This window comes from Hetaerina americana, unplaced genomic scaffold, assembly GCF_022747635.1.
Source record: "Hetaerina americana unplaced genomic scaffold, ioHetAmer1.1.p SCAF_4, whole genome shotgun sequence".
NCBI classification, from domain to species: Eukaryota; Metazoa; Arthropoda; class Insecta; order Odonata; family Calopterygidae; genus Hetaerina; species Hetaerina americana.
Genome location: NW_027286985.1, coordinates 96080757 through 96105143, shown reverse-complemented (window position 1 = coordinate 96105143; position 24387 = coordinate 96080757). Strand labels below are relative to the sequence as shown.

The window sequence follows — 24387 nt, the reverse complement described above, 5'->3', positions numbered from 1 at the left end:
TCAATTTTATCTTAATTGGATTGGAAACTAATACGTGACTAATAGCATTATTTCTCACAAACATAAACTCGTGGGAAAAATGAATGTTTACACTGACTTTTGCTCCTTAACCTTGTTTGTATTTTTTAAGTATAATTCTAGTGGCTCTCTCATAAGAATACATATGAATTACTATTGCACTACAAAATACTATAAATATAAAAATATACATAAGTGTACAATTACAAAGAGCATATGATTTCTTCCGAATTGTTTGGGAAACCTACAATTTTTGGATTGAATCAGGGAGGCTATCAAATACAATGGTTTCTGATTGCAGGTTCTCAAGAATAAGAACTGACTAATCTTGTTTTTTTGTGCCACCATTTATACAACTTCATTCCTCCGAGAGTATCAAAAGACACTGCTCAAATTATAAACAAATATTTTTTGGCAGTTTACCCTCTGTCATAGGTATGCAGACGTTGGCAATGAATTAATGAAAATTATGTTAACAAGTAAATGTATCACCTAAATGCAAATCCCTATTTTGGTAGAGTTGCAGAGTTCTCTCACATTGGAGTTTCAGACATATTTAGACTCAACAGAGGGTCATCAACAGGAAGGAAAGTAAATGATTCAAAGCGGACACCACTAATATTGTGTACCTTTCTAACAGACTATTTTCACTTAATTTATCAAGATAAATATGTCATGAGTTTGTTTTCAACAACAAATTTAGCAATTTTCTTCTATTTTTACTCTTTGCAAAATGGAACATGAAATAAAAATGACGAAAACAATGGAAATCAGGAATTTTGTTGAATAGCAATATTGCTAGAGAAAAAATGAAATGTTTTTCTTTCTAAAATGAAAAAAATACAACCTTAATATGTTATGCACATTATAAGATATAAAACTACAAATACCATGTGTCACCTTAAAGGTGAAAGCATTTAAAGCTTTAAAGGTAACATTTTTAAGCAATTGATTGAAGTAAAAATGTTTTGCCAAAGTTAAATTTTGAATTTTATTTTGACTGAAATAGAGCATTTAAATGTCTTTCTACACAGTCTACCAGAAGATATCAGGTCATGAATATTTAGTGTTTTTGTAACAACTGGCATTAATTTTGTTGCTTGATTCAAATTTTGAAAAACAATCCAAAAATTATACATCATTACATTATTTCAAAAATGTTTTATTGCATTACATTTTCCATTCAAATCAAAGAGGTCAACGGCCAATTTCAGTCAAAAGTGGCATGGAATAACCCACAAGCAGATAAATTAATGATGTTATCTAATTTTCACAATCAAAGACAATACTTGCCTTAAGTGCCAAAAGAGATAGTGACCAATTTTTGAGTTGTTTAGGGCTCTCCTCAGCAAAAACTCCACGAGATCACAGAGCAGGTATGATTCATGCTTCAATGCCTGGACGAGTTGAAGCAGGTATAACAAGAGATCATCATCGCTGGAAGAATAAGAATATAAAAGCATTTATTTATATGTCACATATATAAATATAATAAATAAATAAATAAATATAATATATATATAATATATACATATACACAGACACACATATATGTATGTATGCTTATGAAAATACAATTACATGCTTTACCTCACACACTCTAGACACTGGACTGCAAAGCTTCGGACTGATTGGTCGGCATATGCATAATCCAGGAGCTCAAGGGCTTTCTCCACAGGAAGTTTGGGCCATTGTTGAAGGAGAAGTATAGCATCAGCCACCTGGTAGGAAAGTATTAAGATAATGCTAAATGAGCTTTCACTGTAGAAATTTTTCGAATAAAAATTCAGTGGATCCAAATATGATTTTTAAGTGTATGAAGAGGGGCAAGCTCAAATTATAATATTTCACAAAACCATCACTGGACTTTGCATTCCTTCACACACACAAGGACCATTGAACATTGCTATTGGCTTCACTCACATACTAAAAAAGTATCCCTGCATAACCCAGACACTCAACAGAGCACCTTCATTAACCAATTTGCTGCACACTCTCCCAGATCAAGAATTTCTCACTTAAAGTGAGGTGCAATACCTGAAAGGATGTCATCTTGGGGTAGAATAAGAGACCAAATTCGTGGACTACAGGTTGGAACTTAAACTTTCCATAATCCCCTTAACCATCCTGAAGTTTATCATGCTGCCAAGTTTAAGATACCCATAGGAAAAATGGAGGTATTTCTCAAAGAGATCAGGTCGTTTAATGGGTTTATGACTCAGAACCATAACCACCTTATTAGCCCACCTATAACCATAAACTAACACAATTTCCATGGAAATAAGTTGTGAACAGAAATGGCAAATTCAAATGTGCTTGAGGATGAAGCTAAGTACAGAAAAAAGTAAAGAAAATGTAACCTGATAAAAATAGGATGGTTATAACTTATTGTTCAATGTGAAGCTTAAAAATGAAAGAACATAAGTAAGCACATTTTCTGCATACGTTTTTGATACAGATACATCACAGACTAAACAGAAAATATTAAAATCTACGGCATTTTCCATGAGGTAGAAGTGTATGCAAATAGGGCATGTATTAATATCAGAAGCAGTTTTCATTGCAAGTAGCATACACTTTAAAGTATTGAACAAATATTTGAGTCCCAATAGCCACTGTCTTTAGGAGATAAAAAAAAGCCCAGAGAAGCCTGCTAAGTGCTGGGTGGCCAGTCCTCATTACCTAACTTGCCACCTGTATCACTAAGTCACTTAAACTATAGTTCTGGTTCTGCTCATGGACTGTATGCACAAAACCATACATCTAACACAAACTGATCTCACAACTTCAAGGAACATCGTTCTCATCAGGAACCCCTCATTCACATTTTTACCATGCAAATAAATTTCCTGCCCCCATAAAATATTGCCTTTTCCCTGATCTGAATTTTTTAAGAAAACTAGAATTTCTAGCCTTGCCTCACACTTTTCACCACACCAAATACTGACGACCACTGTGAATGTTTTAATTCGGCAAGGGAACTTGCTCATTAAAAAAATGATCCAATGTTTCTACAAGATTCTTTAACTGTTTTATGCAATGGCATTAAATAACATTTATAACTTTCAGGTGATAAAACCAAAAAGGAAATATTTATCATGACCACTTCCGACTCTCAAGTGAAATAAATATGCATGCAAATTTTGTCGTCAATGTAAAAACAAGATGCATGGATGCTTCACAGCATCTGCCTTCATCTGCTAGATTTGGATGTCTCCACGATGTGATGGGCCATCTCCCCCTCTCACCCACAAATGACCAGCCAACCTACCTCTCGGAAGTCATTCCACTCGACACAATCGAGGAGCTTGGGCAGGAGGTGTGGGGCTCGCTGCTTGCACTCCTCCCTGAGGGCCCACATGTCCTTCCGCTCCTGCTCATGCATCTCCAGCAAGGGGTCACGCTCCCCCATCATCCTGAGGAACTCTATGTGATCTGGGGTCACCTGCATTGGCAGCAAGGGGGAGGAGCATGCTGGGAGGGCAGGTGGGGGCGAAGAGGCCACTGACATCTCAACCACACCACCCTCCTCCTCCACACACAAACTACCCCCCTCCTCCTCCGGCGCACCACCACCTCCTCCTCCACCGCCCTCATCCCTGGCCTCCCCTGCCACGGTACCCGACTTCAGGTGCTCTTTCATCCCCTCTGGAGTTGGATAGACCACTGCCTTCCCTTGACCATACCTGGAAACAAATTCATGTAATAATATCTCTCTTTCTCCATATATACACACACACGTAAGTGTATGCATGAGGAAAAAAATATACAAATATATAATGTATATACATATATCTTTGATTTAATTAATTTCTTTATAGATATATACTACCTTGATCAAAAAGTTCCCGGAATAACCACCGTGTGGCGCTCCCATCGTTCCGATTTGAGTTCTGTTTTTTTTGTTAAATTGGTACATCTGTTGTTGATATTCCCTTTAAATCTTAGTGTCATAACTTGACATTTGCAAAAGTTACGGTCGGTTTTCGGTATGTCCATCAGTGCTTCCTGCGATTTTTCCATTACTTCCTCTCGGCTGCTAAAACGCGTTCCCCGTAATGGTTTTTTAACTCGATTGAACAGAAAGAAGTCACAGGGAGCCAAATCAGGTGAATTCGGTGGCTGTTGGATGGTATTTGTTGCATTTTTCGTCAAAAAATTACGAATAATGATAGCACTGTGCGACGGTGCGTTATCATGGTGCAAAATCCACGAGTTTTCTGCCCACATTTCTGGTCTCTTTCGGCGAATTGCTTCACGCAAACGGCTCATAACGCCCAAATAATACTCTTTGTTTACTGTCTGGCCTTCTGGCAAAAATTCATGATGCACTACACCGTTGTAATCCATGAAAACCGTCAGCATTGCCTTCTTTTTTGACTGAAAACGACGTGGTTTTTTGGTCTCGGCTCATTTGGTGAACGCCATTCACTTGCCTGATGTCTGGATTGCGTGTCGTACTCATAAACCCACGTCTCGTCTCCAGTAATGATCCTTTTGATGAATGTGGGATCGGATTCAGCCTCGCAAATCATGTCTTTTGCGACGTCAACACGGTCTCTTTTTTGCATGAAATTGAGGTCTTTTGCTGCTACACGACGGAAACCCAAATCATTAACCACAATGTCTTGGGCGGATCCATAGGCAATGTTCAAGTCCTCCGATATTTCTCTGATGGTTAATTTGCGGTTATTGACCAACATTTCTTTTACTTTATCAATTTTTTCACCGACTTTCGATGTCGATGGTCTGCCACTGCGTTCATCATCTTCGATTGACTCACGACCACTTCTGAACCGCTCGTGCCACTGGTAAACGACCGTTTTTTTTAGAGAATCGTTGCCGAAACACTTTTCCAACATTTCCAACGTCCGTGTGCCACTAAATCCGTTTTTTACGCAAAATTTAATACAAGATCGTTGTTGCAAATTTAAATCCATTTCTGAAATTGTAAAAAATCGCCAACACACACAGAGATAGATGTACTCTTGGCTACGTAACTTTTGCAAATGTCAAGTTATGACACTAAGATTTAAAGGGAATATCAACAACAGATGTACCAATTTAACAAAAAAAACAGAACTCAAATCGGAACGATGGGAGCGCCACACGGTGGTTATTCCGGGAACTTTTTGATCAAGGTAGTATATATATATATATATATATATATATATATATATATAGGTATATATACACATATATATATATATATATATAGGTATATATACTCATACCACATTCAAACACAAAAACCAGCCATATGGCAAAAACATATTCATTAACATGGATATGGAACACATTAACATGGATAGCAACACACATGAAAGACAAACAAAAGAGAGGAGGGGAAGGCAGAATTGAGCAATTACGATCGCAAAAAAGTTTTCTTGACTGGGACTTGAATCATGGACTTGCCAGGCCAATATTCTTAACCACTTGAGCTAATGAGGAAACATAATTTACACTGAAATCTACAGGGGGTTAATACTATATACCAAATGTCATGATTATTTAATCAGGAGATGACGTTATGGAGCTATTTCACCCACCAAAAGAGAAATGGACGTGGACAAGAAGAAAGGATTGTAGGGAAAGCAATCATACAATGTCATAAAGGAAAAGAACAGTGCTTTTCACGGCTCGCAAAGCAGGATAAGTTTTAAAGTGATTGCGGTAAACTCAACACACGAGAATCTGAGCAACCTAGCCGTTCAACAAGATCAAACAGTGCCCAGCTTCAAAATTTATTGAAGAAAATTAAATCTTCTTTAATCCAGGGTAGTTATAATGCAATAAAGCAAAAGTGAATACTTTTTATTATTCAGGGATCTATTACTCATTGGTCATAGACTTTAGTTCATATTAAGGATTAGCCCCTTGGCTCATCAAAATGACATTAATATACACTAAACATAAATGAGCAAGGGAATGCTTTCAAAGAAATCTCCTCTATTTTTGAGATTGCCATATTTACCTTGGGAATGTTATGGTGAGAGTTGTGGCATGATCTACATTAGTATTTGAAACAATGGTCCCCAAGGGATGAAGAAGGTCATCTGTATTGGTGTCCTCAGCATATGTCCACATGTACAAAGTCATTGCTCCGCTCCTGAGCTGATTCTTGAAATCATATACAGTCGTGTTCACCCATGCCAATGGAATAATGAACAAATCCTAAAATAGAAAGTGTAAAATAGCAATCAGTGGTTCCAGGGTAATCAGAAATTAAATTTTTTTTCTTCTTCCTGGTTTAAAAGGGCAAAAAAAAGATGTTTCTAGGTTTTGAGCTGCCATTTTCACTACACTGTTTGTCACGTACTACCTTGATCAAAAATTTCCCGGAATTTATTCAGAAAATTAAAAATACAAGTTTATTCATCTAAATCTATATTGTCCCCTTCAAAGTAATCCCCATCGACTGCAACACACTTATGCCAGCGCTTGATCCAATCCTCGAAACATTTTTTATATTCGGTTTTCGGTATGTCCATCAGTGCTTCCTGCGATTTTTCCATTACTTCCTCTCGGCTGCTAAAACGCGTTCCCCGTAATGGTTTTTTAACTCGATTGAACAGAAAGAAGTCACAGGGAGCCAAATCAGGTGAATTCGGTGGCTGTTGGGTGGTATTTGTTGCATTTTTCGTCAAAAAATTACGAATAATGATAGCACTGTGCGACGGTGCGTTATCATGGTGCAAAATCCACGAGTTTTCTGCACACATTTCTGGTCTCTTTCGGCGAATTGCTTCACGCAAACATCTCATAACGCCCAAATAATACTCTTTGTTTACTGTCTGGCCTTCTGGCAAAAATTCATGATGCACTACACCGTTGTAATCCATGAAAACCGTCAGCATTGCCTTCTTTTTTGACTGAAAACGACGTGGTTTTTTTGGTCTCGGCTCATTTGGTGAACGCCATTCACTTGCCTGATGTCTGGATTGCGTGTCGTACTCATAAACCCACGTCTCGTCTCCAGTAATGATCCTTTTGATGAATGTGGGATCGGATTCAGCCTCGCAAATCATGTCTTTTGCGACGTCAACACGGTCTCTTTTTTGCATGAAATTGAGGTCTTTTGCTGCTACACGACGGAAACCCAAATCATTAACCACAATGTCTTGGGCGGATCCATAGGCAATGTTCAAGTCCTCCGCTATTTCTCTGATGGTTAATTTGCGGTTATTGACCAACATTTCTTTTACTTTATCAATTTTTTCACCGACTTTCGATGTCGATGGTCTGCCACTGCGTTCATCATCTTCGATTGACTCACGACCACTTCTGAACCGCTCGTGCCACTGGTAAACGACCGTTTTTTTTAGAGAATCGTTGCCGAAACACTTTTCCAACATCCGTGCGCCACTAAATCCGTTTTTTACGCAAAATTTAATACAAGTTCGTTGTTGCAAATTTAAATCCATTTCTGAAATTGTAAAAAATCGCCAACACACACAGAGATAGATGTACTCTTGGCTACGTAACTTTTGCAAATGTCAAGTTATGACACTAAGATTTAAAGGGAATATCAACAACAGATGTACCAATTTAACAAAAAAAAACAGAACTCAAATCGGAACGATGGGAGCGCCACACGGTGGTTATTCCGGGAACTTTTTGATCAAGGTAGTATACCTGATCCCATGGCCACTGTTTAATTAATATGTGCAAATATTTTGAGTATTTTCTTCCCTGAAGCACACCCATCATTGGTAGATAGTGAATTAATAAAAATAGTTTTCAAAATTTTAATAGCCATCAAAGAAAAAATCAGGCACCAGGTCTGTTCAAAAAGTATCAAAGACTTTTCTGTTTTTTGAAAAATTATTTATTTATTCATGAATATCTATTTTGTTCCCTTGAAAGTAATCCCCAGTAGATATCGTACACTTGTGCCAACATTTTTTCCAAACCTCAAAGCACTTCAATAAATCATTTTTTGTGATCTTGTTCAGCTCCTCCTTCAATGCAGTCTATATCTCGTCAATCTTAGTGTAGCGTCGTCCTTTCATGGGCCTCTTCAATTTCGGGAACAAGAAAAAGTCACTGGGGAATACAGTGGCTGTGGCATCATTATTGTGTTGTCTTTGGCCAAAATTTCGTGCACAAGTAACTTTGTCATGGTGCAATAGCCAATTTTTGTTCTTCCACAAATCCAGGCGTTCGTGGCGGATTGCAAATTGCACATAACTTACAGGTAATATTCCTTATTTACCATTCTACCCTGTGGCAAGAACTGATGATGCACTACGCCCCTGCAATTGAAGTAAACTGTAACCAAAACTTCCACATTCGACCAAACTTGGTGCCCTTTTTTCAGTCTTGGATTGTGCTGCAGCTTCCATTGGCATGATTGAGCTTTAGCTTCCACATCATAACCATTAACCCATGATTTGTCACCAGTTTTGACCCTCTGGAGCAAATTTGGGTCATCCTGGACAGAGTCCAACACCTCATTAGCAATGTTAATGTGTTGCTGTTTTTGGTCGAAAATGAGCAATTTTGGCACGACTTTCGTGGCGACCCGTGTCAACCCCAAATCAATGGTAAAAACCAAATGGCATGAACCAATCGATATGTTTAGGTCTTTAGCAACTTCTTTAACCATGATTCGACGATTGGCTAATACTATTTTCTTCACTTCATCAATGTTTTCATCTGTTGTTGACGGGCTCGGGCATCCGGCATGCTGTTCGTCGTTCACATCTTCTCGGCCCTCTGAAGAATATTTTGTACCACCGATAAACGTTGCTTCGGTCCAAGGTATATTCTCCATATGCCACAGTCAACATTTGGAATGCGTCTGCAGACTTAATTTCGTTTTTCACACAAAATTCGATACAGATTCTTTGATCCATTTTTTGAAACAGGCAAAAATCGAAGACAAGCCAAAATACGTTTCAGCAAAACAGCTGTCAAAAATTAATGGAACATTCCAAATGGCTGAACTTTTCGGCATAAGTTAAAGACATAAGAACCAACATAACGCCATGAAAAAATTGAAAATTAAATATACGTTAACTGCGGAAAGTCAAAATTTGCAATACTTTTTGAACAGAACTTGTATGGTAGAGAGATAGGCTCACTTGGAATGTAGGATTGGTGCATCTATTTATGTATTTATCCACAAAACAATCGCGGGATATGCAGTTATAGGCATTTGCCAGTACAATAAACATATGATGTATCAAAACAAATTGCCTACATTAACCTTTGGGCATAAGTGTTTATCTCAACTCTTGGTAATATTGTATGAATTCATCCTTAGCATAGAATGCATCATCCTTTATCAACACTTTGAGTTTCTTTTAAAAAGGTTTTGCGATAGAAATGTTTTTCAGTACACTTGGTACAACTCTTTACAATATTACGTCCTCATGGAAGAGACTATCCCCCTACCTTGTCGATTTTCTTCAAAGAAATTTTTTTTAAAAGTTCAATTTAAATGAAAGCCTGTATTTGCCCAAAATTAACTAATCAGATCTTAAAATAAACATTAGAGTAAAAATATAAAAGGATGGTAAGGTCCAAATAAATAAATAATTATATGCAAACAAAATCATGCATGTATATGCAATTTTGTTTACATTGATGCTGGCCCTTTAGCAAACATATACAGGTTTGATATTTTCACACGTATATCTTTACATCTTCTGGTATTGTGACAGTGACAACTATTCTTCATTGTAAAGACACTTGTTTTTTGTAGCTTAAGTCTCTGAATGCTAGATATATACACAAGATATAGTTAATGTTCCCAAATATTGAAAAAGAGGTCGACCATGTGCATGATTAGATTGATTATGTATGAGTCTTACTATTTTTTCTGCCCTAAAAATATTTGATTTAAACCAGGATCATGTTCCCCAGATTACAATTGTATACTAAGTTACTGAATAAAACAAGCCATCATATAATATTTTTAGGACACCTAAACTAACAGTGTGTTTTAAAACTGATATCTGGTAGTAAACTGAATTGAATGTCTCACATACCTTGGAGAAATCCACTTTAAGATGAGGGTCGACATGTAAACCTAAATTTTTAAAATTTTCTACCACCATGATATCATACAACTTACTTAGAAAGCCAAAGTTGTTAGTTACACACTGCCTTGGAGAAAACAACATTCGAGTTTTACCATTGTGAAGGACCATACCATTACTGTTACACCATTCATACATTACCTTTATCCCCAGTTCACCAGAATCCAATAAGTTACTCAAAGAATTACAATTGATGATGCTCATATCTTCAGCATACATGGCACATTGATTGTAGTTAACCATTAAATTTATGGATAGTTCATTAATAAATATTTAAAAAGTATTGAACCAATCACATATGTCTGAGGTCACCTGGAGAGGAGATGAGGGAAAAATATTTCCATCTTTGCAGAAAACAACCTTCTGTTGTTGGTTGGAAGTGTGTCTTTAGCCAACTCACAGCAACTCTCTTACACAGAGGACCTCACATTTTGTCCATAGTATTTTGTGTTCTACTCCCTTAATTATTAAGGGAGTATTTCCTATACATCTCTCCTCTATCTTCATTTCTAAGCATGACATTAAAGAGACATTAAAAAATTTATGGTATTTGAGAGAATTACTGGAGATAACAAGAGATTTAATTTCATTCTTCAAGGATTCGTTGTCAGCAACAATGTTATTTAGCGATACATTGCAGAATTGGCAAGAAACCATTTCCAGCAAACCTCTCGGTCTTCAAATAAGGCATTTAGTGATATTTCTATAAGCCCTGTACATTTAGCGTGAAATATTTGCGGACACAACACAGAAAACTAATTTACCATTAGTTTCAATCGAATTTTCCCAGGAGCTACAGTTTTGTGTACCATGTTCAGGTGCCATTTTGTGCAATATAGACACAAATAAAGAGGCTTCACCGGAGCGATGTGATTTTTCAGGCACCAGAACTTCCTGGGAAACCATATGGCTCAGGGAAAGGATCTGGGCCCCCATCCTGATGCTCGAATGTTAAATGCTGTTGAACTACAGGTATGTACTGGGTGAACTCTACCCTCGCCTTTCCACCAAATTAATTCTCTTCCATTCAGACGATGCACATTAGTGTTTCTTCGGTGACAATTATGGAATTTAAGAACTATAATTAATGGTTTCTGGCGTAACTTTATGGAACCGATTCATTATAAATAAATGAAAGGACTAACTTTGTAGTTCTACACGAAAAATTTTCGTGTGGAACTACAAAGTTAGTCCTTTCATTTATTTAGAATTTAAGAACTTCGGGTAGAAGAATTGGAAAAAATATATTTGATCCTGGTGGGTCACCCATGCCAGATAAGTCAAAGGATAGGAGACAGACGAAAGGCAGTCGCTGCAGCATCTGTTCCATAGTGAAGCAAATGCAAAGATGTCTAACCCAAGTGAAGCAGCCATTGAGTGATGGTGTGCCTTTAAAAACACTATTGGAGAAGGCAATGGGAAACCACCTCCATCCCTTAAACCTAGAACTGAATGATAGGTACTACACAGAAAGTGAGTCCTGGCAACTGTGGGAGTCAGACCAATCTGCCTGTTGGGCTCGGCAGCAGGAGAGACAAGGCTTTCGTGGCTATCATCTTATGAAATTCTTGAAAAGAAAAACTAACAGCAGCAACAGAAAAGATGCAGAAAATGAGAGAATTTGTTAGAATAGAAACTTGGAATGTTGGGACAATGTTGACGACAGGAAAATTAGAAAATATAAAGCTAGAGATAGAAAGCAGTTGTAGGTCTTTTTGAGGTGAGATGGAAGAGTAGCAGGGATTACTGGACTGATAGTAATAAAGTAATAAATTTACAGTAGAGAGGAATGGAGCCAGCAAGGTGTTGCAATAATATTGAATAAAATGGTAGGAAGAAGCATAGTTAACATAGAGCAAGCAACAGATAGAAATATTGCAAGTGGAAGTAAAAGCAGAACCAACAAACTAGGTCATTGCTCAGGTATATATGTCACCAAACAATCATCGGGAGGAAGAAGTCAATAGGGTATATGATCAGTCTGGGGACATATTTGCATGTGTTCCTGCAGGGAAACATTTGATAGTGATGGGGGATTGGAACATGATTGTACGCAAAGGAGGAGAGAGTGATGAGGTCATGAATAACGATTTAAGAACAAGGAATGACCACAGGAAGAAAGTAATAGACTTCTCCAGGATTAATCATAAAAAATACATGGTTTAGATAACACGAAAGGTTCACATAGAAATTGCAGGTGATTCAGGAAGATATCTGATGGATTATATTATGGTTAGGCACCGATTTAGGACCAGCATAATTAAATCACAGTTTTACAGGAGCAAATGTCGACTCAGACCATAATTTAGTAATAATGAAGGGTAGCATTCAGAAAAAAAACTAAGGAAGATATTTTAGGAAATGGAATGTACAAGAATTGACCAGATCAACAAGAAGTATGAGCTGGCAGTAGAGAAAATCATGAGTGAGAAAAGGTAATTGGGTACTACAGAAGAAAAATTGGAACATATCAAAAAAGAGATATCAAAAAGGAAACTATAGGAATAGTTAATTGGAAAAGGACAAGGAAATCGTGGATTATGGACAAGATAATTTTTAAAGACAGAAGAGAGAAGTAAATGGAAAAATATAAGTATCTCAGACTGCTCAGGTGAAAGCAGTGCATGGAGAATCACGATGGGCAGTTGTTAGGCAGAGGTGTAATACAGGGTTGCCCATTATCCTATGTTCTAAAGAAACTGCATGAGATGCCGCAACAGTAACTTTTAACGGAGTCATCCGCTAATGTGCATTTCAATGCAACAATTTCAGAGTGTAAAAATCATTCGCCTTGACTGGGATTCGTACCCAGATCCCTCAATATCCGGTCGAGTGCTTTAGCCACTTAAGCTACCGAGGCGTCCTCTTAAACTCTGAAATTTTGGGGCTTTTAAAGGAACAAGATGTTGTGACGAAATACCGTACATACAATGTCACAGGCATTCGTAGTTGTGCGCAAGGCGCCACAGTCCACGAGGTTAAAGCCAACTTTAAACACTTATGGTGTTTTCACTTTGGACCGTGGCGCCTTGCGCACGACTACGAATGCCTGTGACATTGTATGTACGGTATTTCGTCACAACATCTTGTTCCTTTAAAAGCCCCAAAATTTCAGAGTTTAAGAGGACGCCTCGGTAGCTTAAGTGGCTAAAGCACTCGACCGGATATTGAGGGATCTGGGTACGAATCCCAGTCAAGGCGAATGATTTTTACACTCTGAAATTGTTGCATTGATCCTAAGTTCTGTTCAACATTTATGCGGAGCAAATGGTAAAAGAGGCATGAGAAGAACTGGATATAGGGATGAAATTTGATGGGGAGTTCATTAAATCAGATGGGTTGGCCGATGAACAAACTTTAGTTGGTCAGTCAGCAAAGGGGTAGCAAGAATTGCTGAGTGAATTGAAATGTCAGTGAGATAGGTATGGGATGAGAATCAAAGCAAATAAAAGCAGGGTTATGTGGTTTTCCAGAAAGGAAAGGGTAAGTTAAATATCAAATTATGAGGGAAAAAACTAGATCTGGTGGAACAGTTTACCTACCTACCAAGTGTTCTTTATCAACATGGTCCAAGTATTAGTGACGCAATGGTATTATGCCATGCTTCCATAAGGAGAGAATTTACAACAGGGTCTTTGAGTAAGGACGTTCAGAAAATGCTTGTCAACACTTTGATATGGTGCATGATTTTGTCAGGAGTGAAAATGTGGTCATTGAAGCAGGATGATAGGTAGTGACCGATTGGAGGCTTTTGAAATGTGGGTGTGGAGATGAATGGAGAAGGTGAAGTGGACAGAAAGGAAAATAAGCGAGGAAGTGCTAGATATGGTGGGGTAGGAGGGTGGATTGCTGGGAGAAATAAAAAAGAGGGAATAAAGGTGCATGCAGGACATATTGACTTGGAGCGGGCTGTTGAAGACTATGATAAAGGGGATAATATTATGCAAATGAGGAAGGGGCAGGAAAAGGATAGGAATGCTGGATGGAATGAAAGGTGGATAGAAATCCAGCGTCGGCATTAGCCTACTCTTAAAAAAGGTGTCAATGGGTCCACAGTTTAATGTCCCATCTGATAGATGGCGTACTCACTCAAACTTCTCTCCACAAAGCACTTCAAGTAGGGATCGGGATACCACTGAAAAATATCTGCTGAACCTGGGATTTGAACCTGGGCCCTCGGGGTGGAAAGCAAGTATGCTAGCCACTACAGAATCTCGAGCCTCAGGAAATAAGATGGCCTCTTGACCTCTGACCTATGCATTCTTTCTATAACTAATTCCAAGATCCCCCCACTTTCTCTTTGCTCCACAAAATACTTATATCAACACAGTATACACTTTTATTGCAATAAAGTAAAGGTTAAAGTACTTGCCTTTGTTTCTTGCACACGCCGTGATTTCACCTTTTTGGCACTCCGAGACATTTCATACACAACAAGACAGAGACGAGCAGCACGTGGGATGTTGCGCACCGTTAGGTCAAATACAAGATCTTCATCCCACTGACAAAAGCCATCCACTACGGAATGCTCAAGAGTCTTCCGGGTTTCACATAGAGACTTTCCCCCGTGGAAAATCCCAGCCAACACTACAGCCTGAAATTTAATAATTAAACACTTTCAAAAGATAATAAGGAGTTGGAAATGATATTTTGTATCAATGCTCTAGGTGCTAAAATATTGCATTTGAGGAGTAGCAGTAGGGAACTCTCATCACAATACAAGACTTCTTTAGGTAGGTAGGATTTTATTTTGATTGTGATGAAGAAATTCCAGTTTAAGTTATCCTTGATGGTGATGATACTGTAGACAATCACTTCAGTATTTAAGAAGATAAAAGTGAAAATTCTCCCTTTTCCACATTTAAAAATTTTTTCTAGAAAAGTGTAAATAAGGGGTTTTACTGCAGTTCATTTCCTTATCCTGGTTGAAATCCTTATATTACATTTGTAAAATACTGGCAACAATGGTTAATTAACCTGAAAGTCATTGAAGTTAGGTAATTGTATCGCTGTTACCACAACTAATTACAGTTTCCTATATCAAGCAATATATTTAAATAGTGAGAGTATTCATTATATTTAGATTCACAGTAGCAGGGATGAAAAATTTACAAAATGAGATCACCAATTACATCAATATTTGCAAATTACATACAATACCCATTAAAAATCACAGCATTTTGCTATTGAATTAGGGGTCAAACAAAGTTCCTCTTTTCATTATATTGAATTAGGGGTCTATAGCTTGGTGAAGGACCCCAATTTATATAACACCCTCGAAGGATTCAAATCTCTCACCTCAACAGTGCGGTTGTCATCACAATTCAGCCTGCATATCTCCTGTACACCAAATTTGAAAGGCTTATCCACACTCCATGATGAGATATAATTTCCCTTCTTCCTCAGGGTGGCGGACGATGGCCTTGTATGACTCTCAAAAGATTCTGGATATTCATATAGGTCGTCCATTTCCACTATACATTGAAAATATGTAATAATTCATCTTTTAAGATTACACGAGGATAATAAAGCTCCGAAAAATTTCATTTTTAATATTAAATAACAACAATTTCTTGGCAAAACAACAAAAACCTACTGCTTCTGTGGGTACTATGAATGCTCCAACAAGGGGTAGCTGCTAACAAAAAAGACCTCACTTTGGGCCAACAAAAATTATTAAGAATCTGTGAAGCACAAAGAAAAGAATCGATAACTTTGCGTTTTCACAGAAATTAATTTATTATTGTCGACTATTTTTGCTATGCAGTTGTATCATCTGGACTCCTGCTAGAGTTTAAAGAAACTAGTGGACAATCATACATTCTTTCCTGTGGAAATGCTAAGTCTTTGATTCTTTTCTCCGTGCTTTGTAAATGGATTTCCACAAAGTATCGACCTCAATTATCTTTCGAACAATTATGAATTTGTATACTTGAAATCTTAAAACCAGCATGTATTTTTTATACTTCAGACTAGATTTCATATTATCCATGCCAACTTCACCCTACAATACCATGTTGAATGCCACATTGTATCAGGCTTAACTGAGTGGAATTTCCCAATATTGCAAAGGGTGGTAAAAAAACTCCGCAATTCCATAAATCACAATTTATTGCCACAACCATGGTTTTGGTGCCATTCAGCAAAATCAGGTGACCTGACCCACAGCATCTTAGGCCACCCGTTGATGCTGTGTGCGGCAGCCAAGCCATGGTCGAGTTAATAAATCGTGTATTACGGAATTGCAGATTTGTTTTTACCATTACTTTCACATTGAGAGTTACCAAGGGTTTCCTGCTGAGAATCACTCCCCACCAAATCCATCCCACACCTAAGAGCACTTTCAGCAAATATTGAGGCTAAAAGATATTAAAAAATCACCATTTGCTTACAAGACTTCTGCGGAAGAATAAACCTACTCTAAAACATGGTAAATTTATGGCTTCATTGGACTACACAGTTTGCCATTCAGGATACATAGATCTTATTTTTGCATTGATGAACAAAGCATGTGATTCTCAGCCCACAAACTCTGAAGGGCAAGGGGTGGGGGATTCTCAACAGAACATCAGTTTTCAGTGGGACTAGACAAAAGCCATTGGCTAAATCCAAGTAGGGAATTGAACACAATGATTCTATTTATCTCTCTCTAAATTCTCAACCCAGTTATTGAAATTTTATTTTTTTCAAGAAGTTTCAAAGCTATTAATTACCTTGATGAGTGTGATTTTATTAAACTTTCGAGGAGCTGGGAAGAGAATAGCATGGATAATCAGCAAAAACAGGTAATCCTGATATGAGTAATCAAGAGCCAAATTCCCCAACATTGACAAGAACAAACAGCTAATAGATTTTATCAGGGCATAATTGAAGACTAGATGAGATACAGAGCAGCTTCCTCTATGGAAGGTATGTCTTATGGACTAGAACATCCCAATGAGTGTATACTGACAAGCTGGTCAAGTCATTTTGGTAGTGACATGTTCTCACATAGTAATGTAATGACTAAATGGCAACTTCTCCCATATATTCTCATTGCTTTGTCCGTTAATGTGTTGCCTCGGTATAAGGTCTCTTATTTGTATGCTCTTCTTATGTGGATAAAAAAAACAAAGAATACACCAAAACCATTCAGCACAAATGATGATATTCACGTGACTTACCCATGATGCTCGTAAAAGGACATGCAATCAGGACGGGATACACTTCCAAGGCAATGCATTCCTGTATGTAGATGTACTTTGACAGGGGCATATCCCTGCCCAGCAAGTACTCCTCCCTCCCCCAGACTTTCAGGACATAATCCTGCGTTCTCTCTTCTTTTGCCTTGTGTGTGACAGCCTTTTTGTTCAGCACCTTCTTCAAAAGCTCTTTAGGAGTCATTGAAGTGGAAACCTTAAAGGTGAATGACGACTGAAACAAAATATTCCTCCAATTACTAACTGAATTGCATCTAAAACCAATACAGGTCAGGTTACAATGAATGCATAGGAAAAGAGGATACTATTAATAATAATGTTTATTGGTTCCTAAAAAACATGTTCGGAAGATGTATGGGACACATCATATTGTGTTCTCACATTCAATGCAGACATAACATAGTCGATTATACTGAGTCTGCATAATTATCTAAATTGAAATACAAATGTACAGAATAACATATCAAAAACAGTAAGAGAGAATCAAAGAAGAGAATTATTTTCCTGCAGAGAGAGAGACATGATATCATCAACTGAGCACCATTTATGATTGCAGCTGATATACTTTAGGCTCAAATAACAAAAAAATTACCCATTTTCCTTAATGAAATATTATAGCATAACAAAACATATTTTAAGACACAGCAGAGTCAAAAGAAAGAGTTTCTAGCAGAGGCGATTGGAAGAAAATAAGAGAAGGGCGAGGGATCTCTAGCTTCTGGGGTAAATAAAAGTATTTATGAACATTGGACACATGTGTAGTCTTTGCCATTGAGACATTTTCCTCAGATCATAAAGAAAAAGTGGCATCATGTACCAATTCATTTTATATTAGTAAACAAATTAGTGCAATTAAAAATAACATTAAAATGCTAGGGTATGATGTTTAAAGATAACCTCGTCCTGAACCCCACCCAAACAAACCTCTTCCAATGGCCATTTCCAAGCCTTACAATACCTAATCTCCAAAACCAGTAATCCTGAAGACAGATGAAGGTGACCCCATTGTAATCCCAGACAAAACAGAATACTTGCTTAAAGTCTAACTTATTCTCAATCCCAATCCACACACACAAATTCATAAAGACTCCTTCAACAATGTATCCAAAAATAATCGGAAAATTGCTGCGGTTGGCGGAACTTCTGTAGCATGCATTTCTTCCTCAAGGTGAGAATAGTGCAAATTGTTCCAAGTTCTGTTCAGGCATTGTTGTCAACTGGGAAGGTTGTGTTCAGTCACAACATTTTGCTTTATAAAAGCAGTTTCAATTGCTCCTCGTTTATTTTCATGGGGGATTTATGTGAACAGCGTACTGCTCTGAAATTTTTCTTCTGCTTGGGAGAAACGCCGCAGGAACTATTGTGATGTTAAAAACAGCAGACAAGGATTGTGCTATGGGAAAAATTCAAGTGCACCAATAGTTTCTTTAGTTCAAAAAAGGAGAAAACTCACTTGATGACAACCTCGTTCAGGACATCTGTTAACTTCTAGAATTGATGAAAAAGTTCATGGTATTGTACTTAAAGACAGACGATGAATTATCGGAGCAATTACTAAGTTATCTGGAATACCGTGGAGGTTGGTTCAGAGAATTTGATGGAATATTTGAAGATGGGAATGGTCACCGCAAAATTCGTGCCTCGGGTCCTGACTGAACAGCAAAAAGAGAATCGAATTGATACTTGCCATGCATTGATAGATCATCCCTGAGCTGACCAAGATTTTTTTCCAGTCTGCGTGATTTCTTCTTGTTTCCACAAATTAAAAGGGACATGAAAGGACATTTTGATGATTTGGAAAAGGTATAAAGAAAAAAGGCAGCAGCTGTTAGGCATCAAAACATCCAGAATCGCAGATTAGACAAATGCATGAATTGTCATGGGAGTACCATGAAGGAGATAAGGTTTTTTTTGTAAAAAAATTAAATAAATAACTCAAACCACTTATCTAATGTGGCCTATACTGTCTGAAATAAATTCACCAGCCTATTCTGTAGCATGTTGATTATTCTCATAATTCAATGCAACCCCTTTTATCAGCAAATCATCTTTTAAAAAATTTCATTTAACTGACCCTTATACCAAAAGAATTTAACAATCAAAGGCTCAGAATTCTTGCTTCTTTCAAAATTAAAATTTTATCCCTGAGAGGCATTATTAATGGAATTCCTGGCATTCTTAAAATCTGATTCAAATCTAAAAACTTAAACAATAGATGAACACACCTTGGCAATACCTAATATTATTTCCTCCTCAAAATCAGTTTATTAACAATAACTAACATGGTTGACCCTCCTTTCCCACTCTTAGCTAGAATAGAATAATTTTGTAAACACTGTCAAATTCTCCTCTAACTATAGTTTATACTTTCAGGGTTCACTTCGTGAAATTGTATGATGTCCATATTAAGACTTCCACTGACTTGCGGCACCGCATCAAGTCAGTGAAACGTATTATACTGTGAAATCAAGTCTGTGGAAAATTACAACTCTTTTAATATGAACGTCTCCTCTGACTATTTTCAATCCATTTACTTTGACAACGTTGATGAAATATTCATCATCTTTGACACTGAGATGATGATAACATTCCAAACTGACCTAATTAATGCTTCTGTATCCATTCTCTTCACCACAGAACTAGAATCCAACATTTTACTAACCTTCCTCGACACATTAATAAAACAGAACCCCAACAATATGTTGGTTATAGAAATGTTTACCCACTTTTAAGTTTGAATCCTGGTATTTGTAGGATTTTTAGGTGGTATCACAATCCCACTTTGGGTGAAGAGCGCCTCAAGTGAAGAACAACGTATGTCGACAATGGAACATTACAATGTGGACCCCTAGGCAACTTTCCTTAACTGCAGGCTAATACCAACACCAGGTTTCTCTCCACCCATCATCCATTCCCTGAATTTCCTACCTCCACTGCAACATTAATCGTTCCATAATGATGCTTATGACCTTAGCTGGCAGTTACTTCCCCTCAGAACAACTAATACTTGAAATTTTTAGGAAACTATCTACTGAGGAACTTCACATCCCTTCTCAATTCCTTCAACCACTACAGAAACAAAAATTTCACGTCAAATTTCCTCCTTCCAAAGTGTTCTCTCAGTCCCACACAATAAACATGTATTTTTTAAAGAACTCCAGCCCAAGGAAAACATAGCCACCATTCTAGATCACGACATCAATCCAATACACTGGATCCTAAAAAAACAAAACTCAGATGAACTAATCAATTTCTTCATATCATGGAAAATATATTGAAAACTTTTTTTAATCTATGACCTCCCTTCTATTTTTAAACAACATATCAATTTCTTTCTTCAACAAATTCAAATTAAAAACCTGCTCTCCATTGCCAAAATTGTGCCCCATCTCTTCAAAATACAGTATACACCAAATATACTACCACTCCTCCACCTCACAACACATACCATGCAAACTAAGTGTCAAATCATTGGATTCAAAGAACATTTAGTGAATTTTAAATAAAATGGACCTGAAAAATTTGTTATCATAAAACATTTGATTGACACCAAACACAGCCATATCTCCTACTGACTTTACACCTCTTCAAGAGTCCCCCTGGCCACATCCTTGACCCCTAAGGATTGCATTTTTGGAAATTCGGATATTTAACAACTGTTTATACACAGACCAGGGCCCCTTTGTCTCCCCCTCTTCCAATCATACTCACGAATTTGATCCACCCCTTCCTCCTTGCCTTTGCTTCCATTCAATCTGATGGGCAGCAATTCCATGCAATTATTCTTTGCCAGATGAATATGACATAGCTAAAGAAATGGATGAGTCCCTTCCTCTTTTTCTCTCTCCTTTCCCTTGGACATCTTATGGCCCTCACAAACAGCTGGTCACACCACAACCGTACCTGTGTTAACACATTTGTGTCCAGCTGCTTGGACACAGTGAGAGTGTTGCCAACAACAACCAGCCGGTGCTCATCCTCACCACAAGTAATCAAGACTGAAGAGTCATCATTTTTTCATTTAATCATCAAAATTCCTGCATTTTATTCTCCTTTATGGGTGGTGACCTAACAGCCCCCGCCACATGCCCTTGCAGGGTATTATATAGATAGCTACGTAATAATAATTGTGTACCATAATATTCAACAAAAAAAGGAATTTTGATCTTAAAATAAAATTAGCACAATTTTGTTGACACTATTCTAAATAAATAACTTGTTACGTTGCCAAAAGAGATATAAGACTTAAATCTTCTCATTCAAATTATGAAACTTCTTCCAAGGTACGGTAGAAAGAAACTCTGCAATTCCACTCTTCACAATTTATCATCACTTGTGAACATTGTTTTACTGCTGCACAGCTTCATCCTGTGCAACAGGGACAAGCATAAGGTGGAATTATATGGATACTAATTCCAAAGGGGATGGTGTGGGAAGGAGGTATGGGGAGACGCATAAACAACACGCAACTAAATAATAGGGAAGAAGTAGGGTTCACAGGGTAGACAGACAGTGGGGGAACAGAGAGATAACGCACGGGAGGAGGCGGGACTAGGGAAGGGTACTGAATCAGATTTTGCCATAAATGGCAACTCTAACTCCTCATGACCTTCATGATTCTAATGTTGAAAACTCATCCTGTCTGTCTCCTATCAAATTTCTATGAAGTTAGTTCACCCCTCTTTGCATTGAAATGTTCATTTTATCTATGTTGGTCCCAAGTATATTTTAAGAATGTCCATCATGACAAAAACATGGCCTTCCTTCTTGGGGAACAGTCTTTGGATGTTAAGAGATATTCCACAACGGAAGGGGAACCCCCTCAACTTGGGCCCAACTGACTCAAACTTCCAATTGATCATTTTCATACACAAATCCAAATCACTAAGAGTTCCTCCATTCTCTCGCGTTCATGAGAGGTTGATACTTTTATCTAGTGAATTCAAGCATTGCAAAAAAAGCTGTTACACTGTCTCTCGGGTACTAATCCTACAAAAAACACATCATCCACATTATCAGTACAGGCGTACACAATCTCCACGAGTAGATGTACAGGGGGAAGCAAAGTGTTCAACGTTGTCCAAATAAATATCCGCCCACAGTGGGGAAAGCAGACTGTCGATTGTTAGGCCATCAAGCTCTAGGTAGGCTTTAATATTCCTTGGAATGAGGAGAAATACCACATGGTTGAGCCTGGGACAGTACCCTACATGAAATCTTTTGCCCAGGAGTCACCATAAATCTGAATCAGCCAAATTTGGCTGGTAGTAAAATAAAACATTTGATGAAATTGAAATGTTTGGAAATGGCAACAGCACCAAGAAGTACATATTGCCAATTACTAAACCTTGTTTGTTATTATGAAAAGTGGTTTAAAATGGAAATGATTAATCAAACATAATTTGTAGTACATAATGTTCTCACTAAAGCATTACTTTTACAAAACACTACATAAAAGAGGTAAAAAATGATCAGGTTTTCCCATGACCTCGAATATATGGTGAATACTATAGTTAGCACATTAAATAAAAAGGCTTTGGTTCCAAGTACTTACCTCTGCACTTTCGAATTTGATTGTTACATACAAACTCCCTTCCTGCAAACGAGATCTTATATTTGCTGGCAGTTCCGGTGTTGCTGCCAATCTTGGTGGAAACTGATAATGCAATTTTTCAAGCCAGGACACATGTTGCCTTGCTTGTGCTATATCGTCCACTAGCATTTTCATTTTCCAACGGAAATCATTTACCTCTGAACTCTTTAATGTATCAAATTCAGACAATCCTGAAAAATGACCAATCCCCAGCTCACTTTACTGTCTGACATACTGTTTAATTAGTTAGTTCATTTTCTCTATAATTAATTTTTACTAGCTTCATTACTATAACTGAAATAATTATTATGCAATTCAAAAATACCTTTCCCAATTAGGTGACTAATCTGTATGTCAAGTGTCTCTTCTGCTTTAGCCCCCTTTCTTTCAATAACTTGAAGAACACAACAAAACGGCCGGACATCACAAAGTCTTCGATTCTCATCAATCACTTGTTCTTTTTCACACATACTATTAATACAACAAAATACGTAGGCTGAACTCCCATGTAAATTCCAATGCAAGGGATATTTTGCAGCTTCTTCCCATAGATCCTGAGATAAATAGTCATTATATAATTTCATTCACAGATACTACTTAAAATTCGTAAACATGTATTACACTTTAGGTTACCTCTTTGACTTCCTGAAGAGTAGCTGTACGACTTACTTCAAGAAGAATAAATATTCCATTTGGCAAGAGGCAGCTGAGCTCCACCGATGGATCGGTGGAGCCCTGACACCAGAAATCTGGCGCATAAGCTGGCGGTATATGAACCATTTTGGAAATTTTTAATTCTTTACTTAAAGAGTCAAAATCTCGATTGCATGCTTACAATAAATCCTCCGTAAAATCGCCTTTCATTGCATTATCTACAAAAAACATTTTTAGGAATACATGAGAATGTGTCAGAATAGCAACCGGCTCTTTCCCATAACTTTCAAATATGACAAAATAAGACATTTATTCCACTTGGTAAAATATATCAGGACCGTTTGACAAATATGCACTGCCGTTTGACTAAGAGTAGTAGCATATCTGAAATACTCAACAGAGGATTAAGAGTTGTGATTTAACATAAATCAAATAAGTCAATAATATATATTCACGGCCGACCAAGAAGATATCTTCCATACACCATGCAGCTCAGAATTAAAACACCTATTAGTGAATGGTAATTTTTGCATCGTATGTTCGTCAAAACCTTCCCTCAAAAGCATTTTTAATGGTTAATATGACCGAGAATTTGTAAGGCCGATGTGGGCGTTACTGGACAAGCATTATTTGACCCAAATCATAAGGAAGTGTGAAAAAAACTTGTACAAATAAGATGTTTCAGAGCACTTGGTCTAATAGCAGTTTACTTGCAATTCAGAGTATATCAGCAGGAGTCCATGATCGTCTTCTGAAGCACAGTATTATCTCTGCGTAAATAACAAGAGACTTCCATGATGGAATCCCAATAGCATCACCAGGTTGAGATGAAAGTAATCGATTTCTAAAATCGAGTAAAAATCGACTGCTGACGTCG

At 37.4% G+C, this 24387-nt stretch overlaps 1 protein-coding gene across 1 annotated transcript in view; it reads right to left on the bottom strand.

The window, feature by feature from the left end:
• The window catches only part of Pi3K92E (phosphatidylinositol 3-kinase 92E), a 37994-nt gene extending 13671 nt beyond the window's left edge, over positions 1 to 24323 (bottom strand). The window contains exons 1-11 of the mRNA XM_071589658.1: positions 24225 to 24323; positions 23490 to 23728; positions 23182 to 23410; positions 22818 to 23047; positions 17228 to 17477; positions 15363 to 15538; positions 14437 to 14658; positions 5993 to 6192; positions 3290 to 3704; positions 1609 to 1739; positions 1312 to 1455 (exon numbers count right to left, since the gene is read on the bottom strand). Of these exons, the coding sequence (XP_071445759.1) occupies positions 1312 to 1455; positions 1609 to 1739; positions 3290 to 3704; positions 5993 to 6192; positions 14437 to 14658; positions 15363 to 15538; positions 17228 to 17477; positions 22818 to 23047; positions 23182 to 23410; positions 23490 to 23636 (2144 nt within the window). The 5' untranslated portion in view covers positions 23637 to 23728; positions 24225 to 24323. The remainder of the gene's footprint in view (positions 1 to 1311; positions 1456 to 1608; positions 1740 to 3289; positions 3705 to 5992; positions 6193 to 14436; positions 14659 to 15362; positions 15539 to 17227; positions 17478 to 22817; positions 23048 to 23181; positions 23411 to 23489; positions 23729 to 24224) is intronic.
• Positions 24324 to 24387: the final 64 nt, after the last annotated feature.